The sequence below is a fragment of the Euwallacea fornicatus genome, chromosome 7 (genome assembly GCF_040115645.1).
Source record: "Euwallacea fornicatus isolate EFF26 chromosome 7, ASM4011564v1, whole genome shotgun sequence".
Lineage (NCBI taxonomy): Eukaryota > Metazoa > Arthropoda > Insecta > Coleoptera > Curculionidae > Euwallacea > Euwallacea fornicatus.
Window position 1 is genome coordinate 3,067,097 of NC_089547.1, and position 22,951 is coordinate 3,090,047.

The following is a 22,951-nucleotide window of genomic DNA, read 5'->3' on the forward strand; positions in this document are numbered from 1 at the left end:
AGGACTTGCACTAATGCCTTTGATATAATACAATAACACTATCAACCCTAACTTGGCATTGCTGTCGAGGTTCGGAAATGGAGTGAAAAAATACTTTTAGGGGTTTGGGGATTTAATGGCAACGACAAGGGGGCTTGTTTGTAAAAATTGCGAATTTCTGGGAATTATAAAGTACATCTCTGGGAATCTTCTGAAAATAATTTGTAACGATTATCAATGTATTTGAATATGCTTTGGCGTTTTTTTTTTATTTTGTAAGATTTTGAAGATTTTTTAAAATTGAAAATATGATTTAAAATCGTTGGATTGGTATCTCCAAACTGAAATAATTTAAATTTAAGGGAAAAAAATGCTAAAAAAGAAAATATTACCATAACTCATAACAATAAATGTATAATAAAACTTGAAAAAAATCGAGTTCACCAATTTTTGTTAAAAAAAAAACCAGCTTTTTTTTCTATTTTCAATCCCATATAAAGCTACAAATGAGCATGCTAATGTTAAAAATTCTTGTTTTTAAGAACCCTCAATCATTTTTGATTCTCTATCTAAAACCTCATTTACAAATGAAATGATATAGCCCTTTGCAGAATACGGGGTCTTAATCTCTTTTTGCACGAACATGTGGGACAACAAATCGATTTTATAGGAGAATAAAGGAGAAAAAGAAATTGCCCTCCCCCAAAACAGAAAACGAAGTTATTTGTGCTATTTTGTTTCACAATTTATTTGATTTATTGTTTAAAGAAATCCTGTTAATGTCAATTTAATTTCTTTGCTGTTTATGTAACAAAATCCAATTTTTGTCGTTCTTCGATGACCAAATAAGACTCTGAAAGCTCTGTGAAGAACGGTGAACGTCCAGAATTTTTTAGAGAACCCAGTGGAATTTCTATTGTTAAAACTTTAATAACTGTGTTATTTTTGTTGTGCGCCGAATATCAATCTTCTAATAATTTCCATGAATTCTCTATGGACCTTTAATTGTATTAGTTAGACACAAGGTGGACAAAACTCTAGGTTAACATAGGAAATTTCGGTCACTTTGGGAAACAGAACAAATCGAACAGAGATGAAGAATGATCGAAAATTGTAGGCCTTAATCTTCTTATGGGAAACTCCTGTTGATCTAGTTTAAAAGCTCCCAACACAGCGAATATAAGTTACCCATCGTTCAACTAGTCCAGCGTCCTGGACTAGTTGAATTGTATTTTGTCCAATTCGTGTCATATCGCTTTTCACGCCCCTCTGAACTTTCCACTTGTTACACAAAACTGTGCATTTCCTAACTAGTTATGTAAATGGGTGGCTATTAATCTATGTATAAACTGTCGAGTACGAACTCGTTAAGAAGAAACTAGCAAATGCTGATTAATGAGTAATTTATCGGTTAATTTGGTAATCAGATATAAATGCATCATTAGTCACATTCAAATTTTAACGTAGATTATACACACAAAAGTACAGACATTTTGATGAGCTATTTTGTGGCCCTTTGTATAAAAATATACTTAGTTTCATCTGAAATGCACCACCTAGTAATAGCAATAATTAAATTTTTTAGTTTTCGACAAATAATGCTCACTGGTAGTGATCAAATGATAGAAGATCGAATGTTAAATACGCCGGAACTTTTTTATTTGCTCATGAAGACGGTTAGTTTATTTTTATGAAATTCCTGGTCTGTAACACAACTTTACTTTTATCTCTTATTAAATTTTGATTTATAGCTTCAATTAGGAGGAAAAAAATGTAATTTTTTACTTCCATTTCTGTGTGGCCAATAGGTGATAGGTACGGTGACCGTGGAGGCCAAGGCAGTATTTCTAATTGTACTGGTTGCAGGTACCTTTGAGTAATGTTTTTAATATGTAACCTCGAATTATCCTGATGGAAAGTGTTATCTTTCTTTTTTACTGAAACTAAATCATTTGATGCTGTATTATGAAGCATTTTTTTACTAAAATTACAAGATTTAATAATTATATTACTGAGTGGTGCACTTCATATGAAAGTGAGTGTATTTGGAAATCGATAATCTTTCTTCATAGAATTTTCATGTAGTTTTGGGCCCCTTCAGTTGCTTTTTGATCTATGATTAGTAAATTTTCTAAATCGAGCAATCATAATTGTTCAGCTACAGTTAGTTAGAAACTTACGGGAAACAATATATCAAAGAATTTGCCGATTTTTTCTTCGCGAAAAGAAAGATGCAATCATGTTATAATCATCCAATATCTTTAGTTCGTTAATCGATTAAAACCCAATACAATACCTTGTCATAACGGAATATAAATAATGAGACGTTGGCGGCCTTTATCTTGGCTGAGAACAATTAGCAAATGTCTGTTATTATAGAATGTGGGTTAAGAGGTACATCTTATTTGAATTTAAATTGGTTCCCACCTATTTGAAGCTAGGAACAGTAACCAAACTATTAATTTTTCATTTAGAATGCGTGCTCATAGTTTCCTATGATAATTTGTCGTAGCCCATTTAACCAGTCGTTGTTTTAAATCAATTCCAAATAGATCGGGTTTTCCTTATTTCTTTGATAGATGAGAACTTTAAAAATCGATTGAGGAACAAGAAAAACAGAAAAAGATAATCATCTATGGTGTATCGAAGATCTCGAAGGGAGGCCTACTTAGTAGATGTAGCTTTTTATCGAAAGCTCGTTATAATCGTGCTAAAGGGAAAAAGCGAGCAAAAATGGAGCTTTTGCGAAGACCATTAGCAAAGAAAGTGTATATTATCGGACATCTATCTAAGATCTAAAGCATGTGAAAAACTTAAAGCTGTGAAAAAATTATCGACTAATAACACGTTTTATAACACTGGCGATAAAAACTAACTACACTTTGAAACCTGCATTGAGGGATCGCATCGTAATAAAACACATTAAGTATCTCAGTCATTATTATAGGTCTAGAAAGTCTTTTTGAGAGCGTTCACTTTTTTCATTCACGCTATTACAAGGTGTTACGTATTAAACCGCATTCTTATGGAATGTTATTTAAAAACACGGGAAATTAATTTTGTACCGTGGTTAAGTTGACCTCTGGCGATCTCATTTAAGACGCCCCCTCTGAATGTTATATTCCAGACTTCTATAACATATTCGGGCCCCCAATTTTCCAGATGAACCTTCCAATGGGGGTAAAAATAACAACAAAGGTACATCATTATCCTGTCTTAAAAACAAAGAAGTTGAGAGCTGCCAGAACGCATAAACATCAGCTTTACTTTTAACAGGCAGGGACGTTTGAAAGAAAGCGAAAAGAACGTTAGAAAGGGGACGGTTTTAATGAAAGTAATGTGTTTATAGGGCATGGAACATTCGTTTGAAATTGATATGCTTTAAGATAAATATTAGTCTGATCTATTTGGATTTGAAAAAAGGTTGCATTCCAGAATTATACCGTAGGCAGGGTAAAAAGATAGTGAAACATCATACCTCCCCATTCACCTCGACGTTCACCTCCCCATTCACCTCGCTGAGAATTGAATATCGTCGCTGATTAAAATAACGAAGAAGTTGACATCGAGGTTTATCATAGTTCATTTGTCTAGGTTTTTAGGAACAGAGGGGCAGTCAAAATGTTGTCTGTCTCAGATAGTGATAGTAACCTGCCAAATATTTTGATATGGTGGCTGTTATTAATTATGCCGTGTTCATGATAAATTTGGTCTAGTCCCTCAAGCAGCACCAGACATTTATTTAATCTACCCTCAGCGTGCATTTGGTCCTTCCACCAGAGAGAACATATGGGATACTGCTGATTAAACGCAACGTGCACTGCTGTCGTGTGGAGGGAGCGGGGGGTTGACATAACCAATCGCAAAGCGAGTGTCAAGCACCTCGTCGCTCGAAAACAAAATATTTTGTTCTTCGTTCTACGGCGATGTGAGAGGTGAGGTGCGATGCTCAGTGAAAAACTTGAGTTCGAACGAGGAGGTTCGCGTAATTGACTCAATTCAGGCGAATTAAGAATAGTGAATTTCGATGCTCTAATACATTTTTATTATAAGGAAGTAACTTTGTTAGACACAATTTTAATTTATAATGTTTTCCATTACATTTCCGCATTTGGAGCGCCCGTTCGAGCGTCATAAAACTATGTAAAATTAACAACCACCGTTTTTTGGCCACCCTGAAGGCACAATAATAGACACTGAACTAACTTCACTTACGTAGCTCATAAAAATTCCAATTGGATCGTAAAATCTACGTTTAATCGTTTGGGTTTATCGTATTCGTATAGCATACAGGATATTTTCGTCCGCATTTAATTAGCAAGTGCTATTTTTGGATGAAAAAGTAAGAAGGACGGTCCAACGAACGATTATAAGCCAGAAAGCATAAAATCGATAGAATGTCTTCTTCGAAATGTTCCGGATTTGTCGATAATCAAGAAATTCAAGACCAAGATTCTTTCCTGAATTTTTGATCTTATCAACGATTAATTGACCTATAAATTCCCAATTTTATACAGGAATCTTGAAGGAGGCAAACCCCCCCGAAATCAGCGATGTTCCCCGTTCACAAAAATTGTCGTAGTGATTGCTCGACGTTTTCTTATTTTTTAAACCTCATTTACATAGAGAACTTACGTGTGCATAGTCGTGTGCATAGTCGTGTCTATGTTCGTGTCGTGTCTATGTTCAGTGTCGTGTATACAAATCCCCACAAAACGAGCGAAACCAACACTGGCCATAAGGATTAACAGCAGTAAAACGGGAATTAGCATAAATCTATAAATTCCTCAAAAGTTTTGGGACAGATGACAAAATGACCGTACTCATCTGGCACACGGACGAGCTCACCATTCAATAGACAATTGGCTACTGCAAAGGGCGGTCCGAATTCGAGGCACAACATTGGGATCTCGGAAACTGCAAGAGATACGAGGTGGCTTGAGTTGAGGCAAAATTGCACAATTTAGCCTAATCAACAGCCTATTCGTGGCTATTGATATTATTGAAGATTGTTAATAATGATTGAAGTTGTAATTTGTAAAACAGTGTGATTATTTGAATTGTGAATGGAAATTAAATTGATGTTTTTCAAACAAGCAGAGAGGGTAGGATGTTACTCTTATAAGTAACGGAGCAACAAGCGAAATGCGCCCTTTCTCCATGAAACCGCTATTAATTTTTTATCATTTTTTTTTAATGATCATTATGTATGGATCAGTTGTTTACATGACTCTTTAGTCGTGTTCTTTATAAATTCCGACAACATAAGTAAAAGTCTCCCCAAGATCTCGAATTTCTTGGAGAACTCGCATATTTGAATCACGCTTCTAAATTCTGTTTGAGCAGTATAGCATACACACAAAGAACACCGCAAAGAATGTAGATTGTAAAATATTTCATAAAGGTCGTAAACCAGTGGTTGCATGAGATATAAAGCATGTAGATTTTAGCGGGTTTTATAACACATATCTAAACAGGAACACAGCTTCGTGTGATACCTTTGAAATTAAAATTATGGCGTTGGAGTATGCGTACCCCAGACGTTTTTCGGAAGATTTATAGCAGGTAGAAGAGGTAGAAGAGCAAGGTCGGCAAAACATCAATTCACAAATTGCCCCTTAAAACATTAAAAAAAGATTCGCCGTCAACTTGAAAGTTGCATGCGTAAATTTGTCACTCTAATTGGATGTTATTTAACAACTTTTTTATTTATTTGCTCCAGTCGGTTTCAGCTTGGTGATAGAGTCAACCACAAGTGTGAAAAGAGAAAATATTAAATTCCCTAATGACTAATATCTTTCTGCAGTACCATGAATCATCTAAGGGACCTCCCCTAATGATCTCTTATAACAACAATAATTAACCAGCTTCTCGGATTTTATTAATGGGTGGTCTAAAAGACGTAGGAGAGTAACTAATGAATTTGTCTTTCAATAGTAATTAAATGAAAACGTATAATTGGATATTTGTTTTTATATTAATTCGTATTTTAAATTAGTAAAAATCTTTGATGATTTGCTGTTGTAGGCAGAAAATCGGACAGAAAAGTTGAAAAACGGGCCAATACATCATCAGGAAAAAATCAATAAAATACAACTACTCAGTGAAAACTTCTTGTCATTTTTGTACGAAGATGGCTAAGAAATTACCTCTTGCACATACGAAGAGGCATAAATGTTACACGAACATAATCCCTGTACTAATGAATTAATGAAGTGCACAATGGGTTTCATTGAAACCCATTGAAGCACTATCCAGGTATAGCAAAAAATATGTTTTATCTTCAAGAACTGGCCGTCAATAGCCTCTAAACGAGGTACTTTTTTGGCATAATTTTTGAACCAAATCTTAATGTATCGACCCAAATAATCTCATTACACTATTTTTTATATGCATTTTTGGGACGCCCTGTATGGCTGACCATACAGTGTTCCCAATCTCATGGATTTCTATGAAACAGTAAGAAGTCCACAATGTAAAAAAGTTCCAAATTGCAAATCCTAAATACGAAATACTGCAGACAAAAATCCATGATCAATGTTTTTTAATCCGTAATCTAACATCACCGTTTCGTCCCCTTATTGATTGGAATCACAATCGAACCCTGGTTATGTCGTCAGTCTTGTCCACTCATGTCCGATTTGTCACACAACAAGAGGCGTGGAGACGGAGAGCCTGATGTCTTGCATGAACTGAATTAGTTTGACAAACTTACAAAAGCCTGATGGCATGGAGCCTTGTGTATCTTTGTATCTACAAACAAGACGGTAAACAAGGGGACTGAGCAAAAGACTGAGCGAAAGTTTGAATAATGTGGCTGCATGATTTGTATTTGTCGTTGTTGGTTGCTCTTACATCATGCAAGGCTGAAGTTAAAAAGTTAAGTGTAGACAGCCCTTTAAGCAGACTTCACTGTATTGTGGTAATTATTTGAGTAATCTTCACGATGAATTAAATGTACGATGTGGCCTTGTAGAAATAGTCGTAATTAATCGCTTTTAATCGCGTGTATAATTAATATCTCAATGACGGTAGGAGAAAGCTGCATGGTACCTGTATGCTTGCTTTATTTTTCAGGTAAATTCCATTTCTAATCTTTTCTGCATGCGAAGAAAAGTGTCCGTAGTAATGTACAGGCTGTCCAAGAAAAAACGGCTGCAACTATAACTCAGTGATTTAGAAACGCATTTTGATTAACTAGAAACCCAATAAAATGTTCTTTTTTAGCGTACGTCAAAGTTGATTTGTTTAAAACAATTTCGTCTGCTTCAAGTGGCAACTTCAGACTTTCAAATAGAGCTCCGTAATTTTTTTTTACACTTTTTAATAGAAAATATTTTTCTGAATTCGATTATGTACGACAAATTAATGTAAAAACAGTTTTTAACTGAACAATTTGAACAACATTAATTATGCAACCATCTGTATCGTTAAGGGATCATCTGTGATGTCCTACGCGTTTCGTACTATCTTATTCTATTGTATTTTCTTCTACAAAGATGCCTGACGCCATGGACCAGTGGAGCCCAGATGACACCTAGCGAGAAGGGACAAGATAAGACCGTCCTTATCTATTGAAATCCCATAATTCATGCTTACATGTTTCTGTGAGTAGATATGCCGCAAGTGTTTTTTTTGTTAATTAGTTCTTTAGTGGAAAAAATAGTTATTAGTGCTAAAGTTGATTTAGCATAAACTTGTCATACATCAACAACTTAAAAAAAAACGTTTTCTATCAAAAAATGTTAAACAAAACTACCGAGCCCCATTTGAAGTTCTAAATTTGGCACCTGAAGCAGGGGTTCAGTTTTAAAAAATCACCTTTGACATTATTTAGTCGTTTGCAAGATAATATTTTATTTGCTTTTTAGTTTATCGAACTCTACAACTATCATAACTGAGTAATAGCTTCGCCCGTCTTTTTCGAGACAGCTTGTATAATATTAAAAAATAATGACAATATTTTTGCAAGTTCCCCTTTGTTCCGGGCTTTGCGGAGTAACTTAGCTGTGCAATTTTGTTACGATTTAACAAAAGTTCTTATAGTTTCCGATGTAAATTGTGTATTGGTGCTAATACAGTATGTTCAAACTGTGTGAGTACGGGGCATGGAGTAAAGAAAGGTGTAGCTAATAAAAGAATTAAATTGAAAAATAATCTTGAGCGGTTATATCCAGAATTCGGATCGTACAGGGCGTTGCAAAACTATAGGATCGCGTTCAATTTTTGTCATATTACACGCAACCAATATTTTGTAGGATTGATAGATTCCCTGTGAAGTTACAAGCATTTTTCTCATGTGTTCGTGTTCTATCTCGTCTTCTTCACAAAAATTTAATGCATTTCATCATAAACTGGTCCTTCGAGCGCAATTTAGACCACTCTTTTTTAAACAGATATCTTCTAATAAACCCCAATATTAGCGGTCAGTCACTCGGTGGGCAGTCACGACAAAGCACAAATAAGAATAGCCGTTTCGCGACATCCAAATATCGAATTTCTTTTATACGCTTCACTCTGTATGACCGGTAAAGTAAACTTCTTCGAGAAGTCGACAGGAGAAGAACCGGCAGGCACTATTTGAGGGCTTTTCCACCAAGGCAGCTTTTATTCCCCGTTTGTCCTTATCGGCAAAAGCACACACGAGCGGTCCGTACTCCGTACAGAGTAGAAATCGTGCGATCTTTTCTGTTACACATCGTGAATGACTGAGATTTATCACAATCGTTTCCGGGATTTCCTTTTTCCCTCGTAAATTTCCGTGGGAAATTTGCACAGTGTCTCCTAAAATTGCTTAATGCAATTTGATGAATTAAGTGTGACTTTAAAACTTGCGCTTAGAACTACTTAGTGGGTTTTGGGAAGGTTTGAGTTTGATTGAAGCAGCTATTTAGTAAGCGATTGTGTAACAATGTATTCTTACAGGTAAGTGTCAAAAAATCGGGAAAATTGTGCGGTTAATAATTACCAAGAAAATCAGAGATTTGCAATTCTTATTAGCTAGGTCTATGAATTAAATTGGCCTTAAAATCGTATACTTGACCAAGACATGGTGATTTATTAAAGGCGGAATGCGTATTATAATTAAGCCTTGTAGGATTATATGATTTCGAGTGCCTGTAGACACAAATTACACGATCTTTTTGTTGTCACTACAACTGTGAATGAAGTACTTTGGCAATCGTTCCCAGGATTTACTTCGCTCTGTGGGAAATTTATAAAATGTTTTTTTCCCTAGGAAAAAAATTGGTTTCTATGGAAATTGGTTTGCAGTTAAAGTTGACAGAACATTAATAATTCGGTATTAAAACTGATGGCTACTAGGCTGGCTTCGTCTCAGTTTAGCCCTATGAATAAATGAGTAAAAATTTCAGCAGGTACCCATTTAGCATGTAATTATGTTTCTTTCAGGCATAACTCCTTTTCATTGGATTATTGAGTCTTCTATCCTTAAATGGCGCAAATGCATTTTAAATATTAGCACCTTCCTAAATAAATAAAACTGTGTGCAGTACTTTTGATACTGATTAGGAAAGGCGGAATTGAGCATTTGCGAGATGGCATAGAAGTGCTAAGAGTAAAAATTAAGTAACAAATTCGTAATCCAGATTTTGCTGCTGCTAAATTTGGATAGGAAATATTTCCCAGTTTTAACCATTTGCACCTGCCAAGTTGGTTTTAACAAAATTTGTCACTTCCTTATACAGGCCATTGGGAATTTTAATACCCATGAAGGTTAATTTGAGATGGAACTGCTTTCACAAAAATACCTATAACAATTTACGTATCCTGGCTGTGAAATCAAAGCTGCAGAAAAGTCTCGATTCAAGCTGATGTGAAATGTGATCGGAGAATACAGAAAATATGTGAATCTGATATGGAGTTTTGTTTCACTGGGCACATTAGTTATCTGGGCTTAGCTCTCGAAATATGGAAATAGAAACCCATCTCTTATTTGAAATTGTTACAGTCCGTTTTGAAATAAAGCATTCGTACTGAAGATAAATTTGGTTTGGTCCGACGTATCTAGGTATGATTCATAATTATTCGTAGTAAATTTTAGAATCGACTGTGAGTTTTAAAGGGTAAATCCTGGTTTGTTTATGACACTTTCTGTGCGTTTCCCTTGTTTTTCTTAGGTTTTTAATATCATTAAGAAAAAAATAGCGATACAGCTCTTTTGTTTATAATTTTAATCAGTTAAAAGCTATTTTGTTTTACATTTTTCCCCACAGAAACAGGTTTTGTGAATTAAAACATGTTTTGAAGAGGCAAAACGAATGCCAATGTACTCGTAAAACTTTTTTTTATCATACTACATGGAGTTCACCCCTAGCTAATTTTCATACACGTTATTTTAGTTTTAGCATGTAGGTTTTCTTCCTAAAAGAAAAGAACACACGTTTAAAAATTTTATCTATTATGTTTCCTTTTCAAGCAGTTTATTGGCCGTATTGGTAAGCCAAGACGAGAATCCCATTTTACCCAAATAATATCGCGTGACAATGCTGAATTACTACTCCTAAAAATTATTCAAATTTCTTATAAAAGCGACTTATTTCGGGTAATTTAAGGGCATTACTGCCCTGTCGGAGCTAGCATTGAAGAACTATTTCTATATCCATGGCACTTTGTATTCTCGGTTTCTAGAAAGCAATTTCATGTTCCAGATATTCGCATACAATTGCTCACTTCTTCGTAGCCAGGTTGAAGGCTTGTTTAAAGAAGCACGAAGTTTCATAAGAATTTAAATGCGATGATAACGAATACTATTCTAATTATAGCTGCCACCTGGTTGACGAAAGAAAATGATGAAACCGGCGGGTGTTCTATCAATCAATCAATCAATCTAACGAAACAGTTATTTATGCACAAATGGATCGATATTATTTGTTTACATCTTAGTTCCCATAGCGGAAATAAGGGTTTCCGAATTGTTTTGTTTCTGCGGCATATCGCCCATGGCAACGGGCTGTAAAGTAAAAATGACGCCTATTAATTTTTTAACCGCCTTTACCCCAATAACTAGGTATAATAGTTTTCTATTTACATGTACAAGATTATACAGGGTGTGCGTTAAACGAGCGACAAAACTTCAGGGGGTTGCTCCCTGAAATATTTTAGGAAGTTACCCCATCACGATTTTTGAAAAGCCTCTTTCTTCCGAAGATACAAGGTGAGAAAAATACTCCACAATAGCTACATTTTATTACAAAGTATTACATGAAAAACTCCTTAATCTATGTGTGTAACTCAGCGAGAAACCACTCTGGTGTTCTTGAAATAATTCAACAGTCAATCAGGAGAAGATTAGATTCTTGCATCCTAGCTCGAGGTAGTCATTTTCGCCAGTTCCTGAAGATTAAGAAGCTTTACATGTAATATTACGTAATAAAATGTTGCTATGGTCGAAAACTTTTATTTGTTTCTTCAGCACAAAGAGGCCTTTCAAAGATCATCAAAGGATAAAATACTCTTAGAATAGTCCAGGAAATGGCCCCCTGAATTTTTGCCGTATGTTTAATGGGCACTCTGTATAGGAAAACATCGGTCGTATTTGAACCTCTATACGTAGAACTGGTTGCGAGAAGGACTGCATTATCAAATGGAATCGATGTCCTCTCCTTCGCATCGTGCATGAAATTTTCGCGGCGGGACCAATCTTCGTTTGCCCAACGTTTTACGGCCCAATAATATCTCTTTAATCTTCTACATGCGAGTCGTATATTTTTTTATTTCTCTTACATCAAGGGCCGTAACCGCCGGCGAGAGCGGCAATCATGCGATTCACAATCTCACGTGATTGCCGCTCTCGCCTGTGGCTCGTGCGCAACATTTCACGCTCATATAATGAGAGATACCTCCTTCGCTCGTGATGTAAACAGCTAAGTGCGGCAAAGTTACTTTCCCGCACTGGCAAACTAAGCTTGGTTCTAGCGACAGTTTTTGACGGTTTCTCAAATACTGCGTAGCGAAAAGTCCCATAATTTTTTTTCCAGAGCTACTGCGAATTGACATGCGTGACAAATCATTGAAAAATCGAGCATTAAAGTGGATGACGAATGATCGATTTTGCATAGAATGAACAGACGCGTTAATGCTCAGTGGATGGAAAAATCAATTTATGTATTTCCTTTTTAAAACTGCTTAATCTCTGACACTAATGATACTCTATTGCACACTTCTGAATTAAAAAATCGGATTTAGTTTTGTTTCACTTGCATGTAATCCTCGTAAATAATCAACAAACCACATCAAACATACAATGTCGCGGGTTTCACTTATTTCTTATAGCAGTTTGTCACCATTAATTTACATAATCCCTAGTTATACTTAGAATGTTTTTTTCATCTATTCATTAGATCGTTGCCTAGAAAAAAACTCACTTACAAGAAGTTGCTTTAACACTTCTAGCTTCGTGGATAATAATCCTTCAAGTGGTTATTTATTTTCAGAGTCCGAGTCGCTATTTCTGAAAACGCACGAGGGCGAAAACATAATGCCGAAATTGAAACAAAGCAGAGATGGGAGCTTCTGTCTTGGTTATTTTATTGTAAAGTAACTTTTACTTTAACTTAACGTACATAACTGTACGTGTTTCAGGGTGATTAGGTGCTTTAAATATCGCTCTTTTAGAGCACTTTAAATATAAAGGCAAATTTAAACAGATGGAAAAGTTACGGAATAAACTCACCCACCCAATAGATTTCATTCGCATGTTTTTGCTGATAAAAATTAATCAATCTCTGCTTAATTTAAATCTATCTACGATTATTAAAATCGCCCACAAAAATTATGCATCGGCCCAAATTTCGCCAATAAAACACCCGTAAATTTTAATTAACCGCACTTGCCCAAGTACAGGATGATTATGCAGAGGAAGAAGATAATGGAATAATATTAAATACCACTTGCTCAGTAGATGCCAGTGGTAGTAATTCAATAAAAATTATAAGTGTTTGCGGATAATAGGATGCCCAGACCCATGATTCATTCGGATAAAGACACGAACGATATAAATCTTAGGTCGGTTTGAGATTATCTTGATAAAAGTGAAGAAATACTGCCTATTAATTAGTGCTTTGAATTATGTAAATTCTAATTAATCACTCGATGTGTGTCATTTAAGGGTTTACGAGGGTCTGCAATAATTATCCTTCGAGTGCATGTTCTACAGCATCTGTCTGTCTGTTGATTTCATTACATTCGGATCAGTGCAGAAAGTATGAAAATAGTGGTGCAGTTCAGATTTTCGGGATTTTTGATTTTAATGAAAATTCGACCGAGTAAAAAAATACCATGAAAAAAACCATGGGTGTGTGATTTAAAGGGAGTTACGAGGGGACTCCTATAACAAATCCGTGTTATGATCATACTCGCATTGCCCATTCAAAAACGCGGAAAATACTGAAACCGTCAAGGTTGTTTAACGGATTTTCGAAAATTTCTGTCAAACTGAAAATGCAACCATGTTCGCATTGAAAATTCTCGATTAGATTAATTTGAAACGTAGAATTTTTTTGAGTAAATTTGAGGGATTTTACTCTGATCTGGACGAACTTGGTGGTTAAAGGCCATTGTAAAGTTTCAAATCCTAAATTAGTGATTTTTGCCGTGCGGGTAAACGACGGAACGCGGCCTAAAATACTGCAATAGATATTAAAATTAATGTTCCTTCGTTTTTTGGAAAAATCTCTGATACTAATATAATCTAATAATCAGTGACTGGAGTGACAAATCCCGGCCAAGCCGCCAAGATCGGCCATCAATCACTATTATCGAATAATAAATGAGCGTATTGTGAACATGGTGGCATTGATTTTACATGCATTGAAAAATTTCGGGCTACCCAGCATACCATCGCCAGCGGTCCCATAAACCTGTTTCCTCGGTATTTAGCTTTAATTATGGTACTTTGGCACCGGGAGTTACGTAGTTTTCTTTCCTATATTGAATCGGTTCACTCTGGGATAAATTGAATTTCATATGGTTGGTTATTATTGCATGATATGGTCTAGTACGTAATATTTTTTTCCATCCTTTTTAATACCAGACATGCAGCTAGAAAATAATGATAAGCTTAACAGTTCTGGCGCGTTTTTATAATGAAGATATTTTTCTTTATTTTGAATTCATTTTATGCTTGGAAATACCTCACTTTGGTTTTAAGTGGGATTTTGTATAGTAAACAATGTATTTAGATTAACCGCACCGAAACTAATGAGAAAAAATGAGGATATAATAACCTTATCTGAGGAATCGGGATGAGGGAATTTACTCATGATTTCACCAGAACATGAGTTGCTGCTATTAGACGATATAATATCGATCATTCTAAGTGTATTCTAATGTCTCGTAATTCACTGGAAATTACAGGCTACCGGCACATGTAATTACCAATTGAAATTTATTGAGTGTAAAGACTTGGAAGGAAGGTGTAAACTGAACCACACGAATTGGAGTGGGGACGATAACTACAACTGAGTGATGACCAATAAATTGATTTAATTTAAGTTACTGTTGCTTCAATGCCTCAGAGAAATTGTTTATGATCGCAAAACGGCAATGAAATTGATAATTTCTATTGATTAAAGTAATAGAATCATGTAAGTGCAGACAAATTGAGGTCGTTCGCTGAGCATCGCACCTCGCCCCTCACATTGCCGCAGAATGAGGAACAAAATATTTTGTTTTTGACCGGCGAGGTACTTGAAACTTGTTCTGTGATTGGTTATGTCGACTCCCCCACTCCCCCCATACGGCAACAGTGCACGTTGCGTTTAATCAGCAGTATCCCATATGTTCTCTCTGGTGGAAGGACCAAATGCACGCTGAGGGTAGAGGAACGGAACGTTGGTGTTGCTCGAGGGACCAGACCAAATTTAACATAAACACAACGTAATTAATAATAGCCACTATATGAAGGAGTCTCGCGGGTCATCATCATTACCAGAATCAGTCACTTTTACTGCCTCTCGTTCGAAACTAGACAAACGGCCTACGATAAACGGTGATACGAATTTCTTCATTATGGTAATCAGGAGCGATGTTCAATTCTTGGCGAGGCGAATGACGAGGTGAACGTGGAGGTGTCCGGCGAGGGGCGATGCTTCGCCACGTTTGCATCCTTCGAAAAGATCTACCAGATTTGTTACATAATTGACGAAGACACCATTAACATGTCTCATTTGCCCTTTTTACAAATCGCTATTATACGCAACTTCCATCGAAGTCAAATGCACGAACAACTATACAAAAACTCCTGTAAAAATAAGCGAAAGAAAAGTAACATGCACAGATGACAGGCATTCAATAATTCATAAGGTAATTATCAAATCAATCATCCTTGTCCACGGAGTTATTGGATTCCTGACTGTCTCATTCAGATTTATGTTTGATGGTTTGGTCCCTGTAAAAAAAATACAGTGGGGTGACATCCCAGGTATGAACAATTCGCTTAGGAGTTGCTCTTTCCTGCCCCCTCCAAAGCAGACGTGTCCGGTTAATGCAATTTCACCAGGAATTTTCCCCCTTGGAAAATATTGCTTCAAATTACTTTTATAAGTAATGATATATGATTACACATCAGCATCTAAGAAGCAATTGCAAGGAAGTACGGTGGCAGCCTGTTCATTAATTTAATGATCAATGAATGTTTAGTAGATAATGAGGTGCCTAGGCATATATTTTTATTTTCAGCATCAGGAAGCATTTAAGAGCATTTTAAATTAGTGACAGGTGTTATTAAATTCTATCGTGCAACTTAAGACCTTTATAGCCAATAGATCAAACAACGGTTAACTTTATTTCGAAGCTAATTCGAATGGAATAGCCGATTCAGATAAATAAGCCCCGATAACAAGCACCAGACGTTTAAAAAATTGTCGGCATAGCTGTTTGGACTTAAAAAATGTCAAAAGCATAAAACACGGTCTGTTGTTCGGATTTCAATGGAATTAGACATGGCTATATTATGGTAGACCGCACCCGATTTGCTAAATTAAGCACAAAAAGGCAAAGTGAATCTGTCTTTTAAAGTATTCCGCTTGAAGTTAGTTTATTTATTACTGGAAGCTTAATCATGAAAGCTGGAAGTCCATTAGGATTGTAATTATTTCGGTTTCCAACACCTGTTTACCGAAGAATGTGAGGCGGCTAATTCGTTCGAGAATGAAAAACTTTGATTTGATGTTTCTTCCCAACCACACAAGCGAAAGATGGAATAAACCATTTTAGGGTGACATATCACTTTAAACCACCAAAAATGATTAGTTTCTTCTTTGGAAAAATGTCTTCTTTGGCATTGAAATACATAACCCATTATGAAAAATTGCTGATTTTTGAACTTATTTTCCACATGGGCATTTGTAAGTTTTCGAAGGCGTGGTAGAGTGAATAGGGATACTGGATGAGGTAAACAAAAATGTAGTAACTAATATAATGGATCCTGATCTAACCTAACCTAACCATAGCCAAACTCACCATATCAATTTTAACTGTTTTTAAATTATATTATATGTTTGTTTTTATTTGGGTAAGAATGGTTTAATTAGGTTCGTTCAGGTTTTGTTGGCTTTGGCTAGGGTTAGGTTAAATTAGGTTTGCTTATATATTTATTACATTTTTCAACTCTGTTAATTCTTGTTTTATCTCACTCCACCCAGAACTCTTATTCACTCCACGGTTCCGAAAGCTTGCAAATACTTATATGAAAAATAAGTTAAAAAAATCTGATTTTTTTTTCTTAAAAATCACCCATTACAATATCAAAGAAACCATCTTTTCAAAGAAGAAACTATTAATTCTTGATGGGTTAAAGTCATGCGAACCCCTTTTTAGCTGTTGAGCTCCCTGAGGCTTCCGATGTTAGTAATAAACCTTTTGAGTTGTAAGCATAAACTTTAATGCTTACAAACTTTCGGAGTCAAAGCTACCTGCTGCCTTTTCTGTCCAACCAACACTTTGAGGTACTGATTATTACTCAACTATAGTTGACTTCAGATATTACTCAGTTACAATTCAATTCAGTATCACTTCAGTTTGTTTGCAAATCTTAAAGCAACTTCAAAAAGTTGAAAATTTAGAGACAACTTCAAAAACCTCAGTACCTGTTACTTCAATTATAAATTTGACATAACCTTGATTACGACAGTTCCAGAACTTGTAAATAAGGAAAAAACTTCACTTTGGTTACTCATATATTTTGAAGTATAATTAAATTAATTAGACTTCGATCAAATTAATTAAGGCTGGAAATTTAGGTTATTTCAAAATTTTTAAAAAACTTCACTCACTAAGTTTACTCGAAAGTTTTACGGCAACTTTAGTCAAGGCACTTGGAATACTTGACGTTACTTGAAAAGTAACAGTTTAAGATTGCTGATTATTTTTTGCTTGATATTTCTCAATCAATGTGAGGGATGACTTTATTTATTTACTATCGTTTTAGATTAATCTCATTTCCAAAAATATGCATATATTTCTGAGAACTGAAATAAGATTATAAATACTTATTAAAAAAGTAAAAAAAAAAACAGATAACACCTCGTAAATCATGACATTAATCGTGACGCCTCATTAGACACTCATTTCCATTACATTATGGTCGATTCGCTCGCTAGGTAAATAACAAGCCATATGCCTGTCATTATTAACCTGTTTTTTTAACTGGTTTGAGAAAACAGACGATAAAATGTACTTTTATAGTCATTCAACTCACCCTGTAATAGTTTTTTTTTATGTTAGTAGGGAAAAAAGAGTTAATGCAGTTTGTTAGTTCGCATTAAGTCCTGAAAGTTCTGAGATTTAAGTTAATGTGTTTTTCAGGTTATCCCATTAACGTCAAAATTACGTTTTACATGTGTACACTGACAGTTTGACACTAGAAGTCTGATTTGACAGACGTCTATATAGTTAAATTTACACAAAGATATGGAAAATTTTGTAGTGAAAGCCGTATATTTTCTATTTTCGTCGAGCTCATTAAAGTTATATCAGACCAGAAGAAAGGATAAGAGGTTAATATAAATAAAAGAACGTGGGGAAATGTTGGGGCTAAACATGGCTCTGGATGGTCATTTTCAAGATCAAGAGCCGCCATCAATCGAAGCCTTTAAGGTTGGGTAATAATTATGGACATTAGTGGAAAAAAGAAATGAGTAATTTTTTTTTGGGGGGAGAATAAAAAAAGAAAAAAAATGTAACAGATGTCCAGGTGAACTCTGCGCATAGGACAGAAACGTGGGAAACCAGTTTTTATTTTTTGCACCTTCATGGATTATCCAATTGAAAAATTTTTACATGGAGGTCATAGTTCTCAAAATGAGCCTCATTCTGCAGTTTTTTCAATTGTCTAACCAACACAGCTCTAAAGCTGTGTTGGTTCAAAACGCCTTCAAATATCAAAAATTTGAATGTCTCGCGTAACCGATCGAGGCCACCATTAATCAGTCAAAGTCAGGATTAAACAAACACAAAATCTCTAACCATAAAAACGTAAAAACGCCAAGTCAAATAAATGTTTCTTTTTTTATTTCACCTTTTACGTAAATGTAACAAAGAAGAAGTGAAAAGAAATAAGTAAGTGAACGAAAACAAAAAACTTTAACATTATTTACAAAAATATTTACAGCGCTTGTTCGAAGAGACCACCCATCAATCTTACCAATCGTGGCCTCGCACAGTTACGTGGGAAATTCAAATTTTTGAAATTTAGAGACGTTTTGAGCCAAAACAGATCTAATTAGAAAATTTAAAAAATGATGAACGATCTTGAGTACTACGACCTTCATGCAAAGTTTTTTAATCGGATGATCTGTGCAAGCAGAAGAAAAATAAAAACTGATTTCCCATGTTATTCTCCTATAGCCAGGGTTCACTTGGAGACACGTGTACAATTTTTTAAATTTTATTATTCTCCTGAAAAATGAAAAACAAACTGGCTCATCCCGTCTTTGTATCAATGTCCTGAATTATTAAATCGAGAAAGAATTCTTAAGAAAAATTTTGCCAAATGATGCATATTTTCACCATTTCTGTAAGGAAATAATCACTTTGGAAAATTTCCACTCAAAACTCTCTGGTAATTTTCTATGAGAAGGCAAATGAGCTGTCATATTCCCTTATACCAACACATAACATCAATCCGCCTGTAAAATTTCAATGGATATAACACTGTAACTTGTACTTGTAATAGAATAAGTTTAAACTGCTAGTCACGACCAGAACGTCGATTTAATTTTACGGTTTGACGAGACGGTGAAAAGATTTGCTTCAAATTTCTTGCATAATTAAACATGATTAAGTCTAAACGGCCATAATGAGCAAAACTGGCCACCTTAGGGAACCCGATATATTTCGTCGTATTAAACCTGTATCAGTTAATAAATCGGGTTTCCAGTAAAATCTAATTAAATTTAACTGTGGGTTTATTTATAGTTTGTTTACTTTGTAATATGGAAATTTGTTGGCATTGGAAAGTACTAGATCTAAGAATTACAGGAATGCCTCCGTCAGATATTCGCAGGAAGCATGATGAAATGGAATGTCCATTTTAATATTGGGAAAAAAAACGATAAATGTAATGTTCCCATCTAACGCCGATCTGCCTCCTTAAATGCAATATTTCCATGTTATTACGGTTGCCTCTAATATAGCGAAGCAATTGTATGGTAATATATTTGGATAACCTCATTATTGTTACACATGTACCCGCGGGCTAATAATTATAAACAAGTCGGAATTATTAATCTCGCAACGTTCGAATCATTGACGATAATTGCAATTATTCCAATTTAAACTCTGACAGCTACATCTAATTAATTAGTTCATCACTAGGCGAACATAATTACTGCAAGTGGATTAATATATTTCAGCAAGTTTCCGAATTTGGAGAACTAATTTTTTTTTTGCCTCATCTCCTCAAAAAAGTTAGAGATTAAGTCGCGTGGGTTTTTTTTAAATTTAATTAATTTCAACTTAGATAGTCCAATTCTGTCCGTTGGGAAATTCAAGGCAAAACATCGAATGCCGGTTGAGTCAGAGGCACTACAAAACCGACTCTTGCTTTGCTGATTGCTTTTCAATAAGTATTAGTACCTTCATCGGGGAATTGGCATGGAAGCTCAATCTCCCACCAAAGATAACATACCATTCGAGTTGCTTCCTCATCCATTGTACTCTACGGATCTGGCCCCCAGCGGCTATTAACTTTTTGCAAATATCAAAAAACAAATTTAGCACAAATGAAGAAGTGATTGCCGAAACTGAGGTCTATTTTGAGAGCAAAGACAAATCGTTCTAGAAAAAAAGACATCGAAAAGTTAGAAGAGTATTGGAATGAATTGAAGGAAGGTATGTCGATCAATAAAGTCGAATAACTAAAAAAATAATAATTCTTGGTTAAATTGGAAACCTATTGAATGATGTGTGGTAATAACAGAAAAAGCAACAAGCGTACCCGGCAAATCTTTTTTTTTTAACATTTTAACTCAATTTAGTAGTTAACAATGTATAGATCATTTAAATCATGAAAATATGTATTAGGCAAAAAGACATTTTCTGACATAATCAGTTAATTATAAAACAAGGCATCTTAAAATATACACTAGTACCTGATGATGATGATTAGGAGAAGATAAATAGCCCATAATTGGTTCACAGAATTGATGGTATTAATGGCTGAAATGACTTATTATTATTTTTCTTTTTTTATAAAAACAGTTATTTGTACGACTTTTATTAACATCGTCGCATCCATTAATATTTTATTTTATAAATCCAACGAGACGCCAACAGTTAAGTCATGAACTACTCACTTTAATTCAAGATTTGTATCTCAATATAAATATTTAACGCTTAATAGAAATTGAACCATTAACGAAATTACAGCTTGCAGTCCTAGTCAATCAAGCTCTTCGTATATCTCTTGCCAATCAGCTCAAGTCCATGATTTATTGCTCGATCTAGAGCAATCTCCATTCAGTCATTTACGAACACTCACACACTCACACTACTCTCATTTTATTTGACTAAATATCTTTAATTCACATAATTTAGCTTGTTAAATAGTAACAATACATTTGTAATCACATACTTTATTTCGCTCCAAAACAATCTATAATATTTCATTTCATCATTGTGACCAAGTTTTTCCCCCGCATACAAGGGGCGGTGACAATGATCGAATGAGTAAAGTTGGAAATGTGTCAAATGTCTAATTGAATTTCTTAGGTTGTCACTGTCAGTTGACGTCATCAATGGGTAGTGACAGTGACTGGATTTGACAAATGATTGAGGTTATACGGTTTTAATCTCACTTATTTGCCAAATACTTGGACCATGTCACAATGGCATGGAATGCGGGGTATACCATTTAATTCCAACCTTTAACCTGATAGCTTTACATTGCTTCAGTTCTTTCATCGTAGTAGGAATATAAAAACTGCCTCAAAGGCCACACATTATGTGCTTGTTACACTAAAACAAATTAAGCGGTTAAGTGACACCATATTTACTTCTTCAGTATGCAAATAATCAGATCAATCGCGTGATTACAAACCATAAAAGAAATTAAAACAAGCTGAAGTATTATTCAAGTCTTAATCCGCTTAAGTGGTAGAACCTTTAGTCATAAAAACGTCTAAACCATTAAAAAGATTTATAATCTTCGACAATCTAAAAAAAGTGAGCAAGACAAAATGCAATTCGAGGTGATTTACCTCTGGGTCTTACGTGTCAACGACTGAAAAGGCTCTAAAAGTACCTACAATGATGATCATTGTAAATATGATATAGGCAAAATTTATGATGCATATTTATGCAATGTTTCTCAGAAGAGGATTCGTTTGTGTTTATGTTTATTTAATGTTGTAAAGTTGTGGTGAATGACCGATTGTGAAAAAGCCAACAAGTGACGTAAGGGTATCTAGGAAATACTACAAAACGTCTATAAATTTACTCCTATATTGTGCCTAGTGGGCATTTCAAAGTTAAATTTATGTCAAAATATCAAAATTTTTGGAAACATTTTCAGGAATAAGCGCAGGATTGCTTTTGGCTTGTCACAGGAAAACAACATTTAAGGAGATTTTAACCCATAAGGTGGTAAATTTGTCAAGGAGCTACTGGTCGATGTGGAAACCAAATACGCTGAAAAACCAAACTAAGGAATTGAAGAATTTGAAGAAACAAAAAACCATTGAGCATACTTACAGCGGTGAATAAAGAAATTAAGAGGAGAGAATGATTGATTTGCTGTAAAATATTTGACTCAACCATTAACGGGTTAAAATCTAAGCAAAAAAGACCAAAACGTAACCTAACAATTTTAAAAATTCGTCATTTTCCAATAAGTTGCATGCCAAAATCCCGCCAAAATAGGCAAAAGCCTGAATTAAAGACTAACCACCCGTTTGAAGACTAACGATGGTAATCAATTTCAAAAACTCGGCCACTCAAAGAGCTAATGGGCACAAACCCAAAGCCGGCAAAATCGATTTCAACCTTCAAATGCGGGACCAATTTAATTTTTCGCAGATTACCACGGTGACTCTTTATCGTACATTTTTACTAAGAATACAAAAGCTTTAACAACCCTAATTGAATAGGTTTGTTAAACAATAGTTTCCTAATGCCCTGATCCCACGCACTGAGCAGGAAAATCATTGAAATTCAGGCAATTAAGAGTAAGTGGTTTGCGGTGCCTATCAAGTTTCATCTGACCCAAGTCGGCTTAGATACTGTGATCCTCTGAACTTAAAGCATAAAATACCTCCTCTTTTTAAATACGTTTAGCATTTCGATTAAGACATAAACCCAACTTGCAAATGACACTTTACGGAGTTGTGAAGTAAATTAATTATCTCAGGTTTCTGTGCGTGAAGAATTTTTCAATTGCCTGACCGAAAAAGGAAGAAATTACTTAAGGATGCACGCATGCAGAAAACGACCTGTATATCTTGAACAAAGACAG

The 22,951-nt window shown here is 35.0% G+C and overlaps 1 protein-coding gene across 1 annotated transcript in view; it reads left to right on the top strand.

Moving 5' to 3' along the window:
- Positions 1-8,573: 8,573 nt before the first annotated feature.
- LOC136340380 (uncharacterized) overlaps positions 8,574-22,951 on the top strand; it is a 32,425-nt gene continuing 18,047 nt past the window's right edge. The window contains exon 1 of the mRNA XM_066284428.1: positions 8,574-8,904. Coding sequence (XP_066140525.1) covers positions 8,891-8,904 — 14 coding nt within the window. The 5' untranslated portion in view covers positions 8,574-8,890. The remainder of the gene's footprint in view (positions 8,905-22,951) is intronic.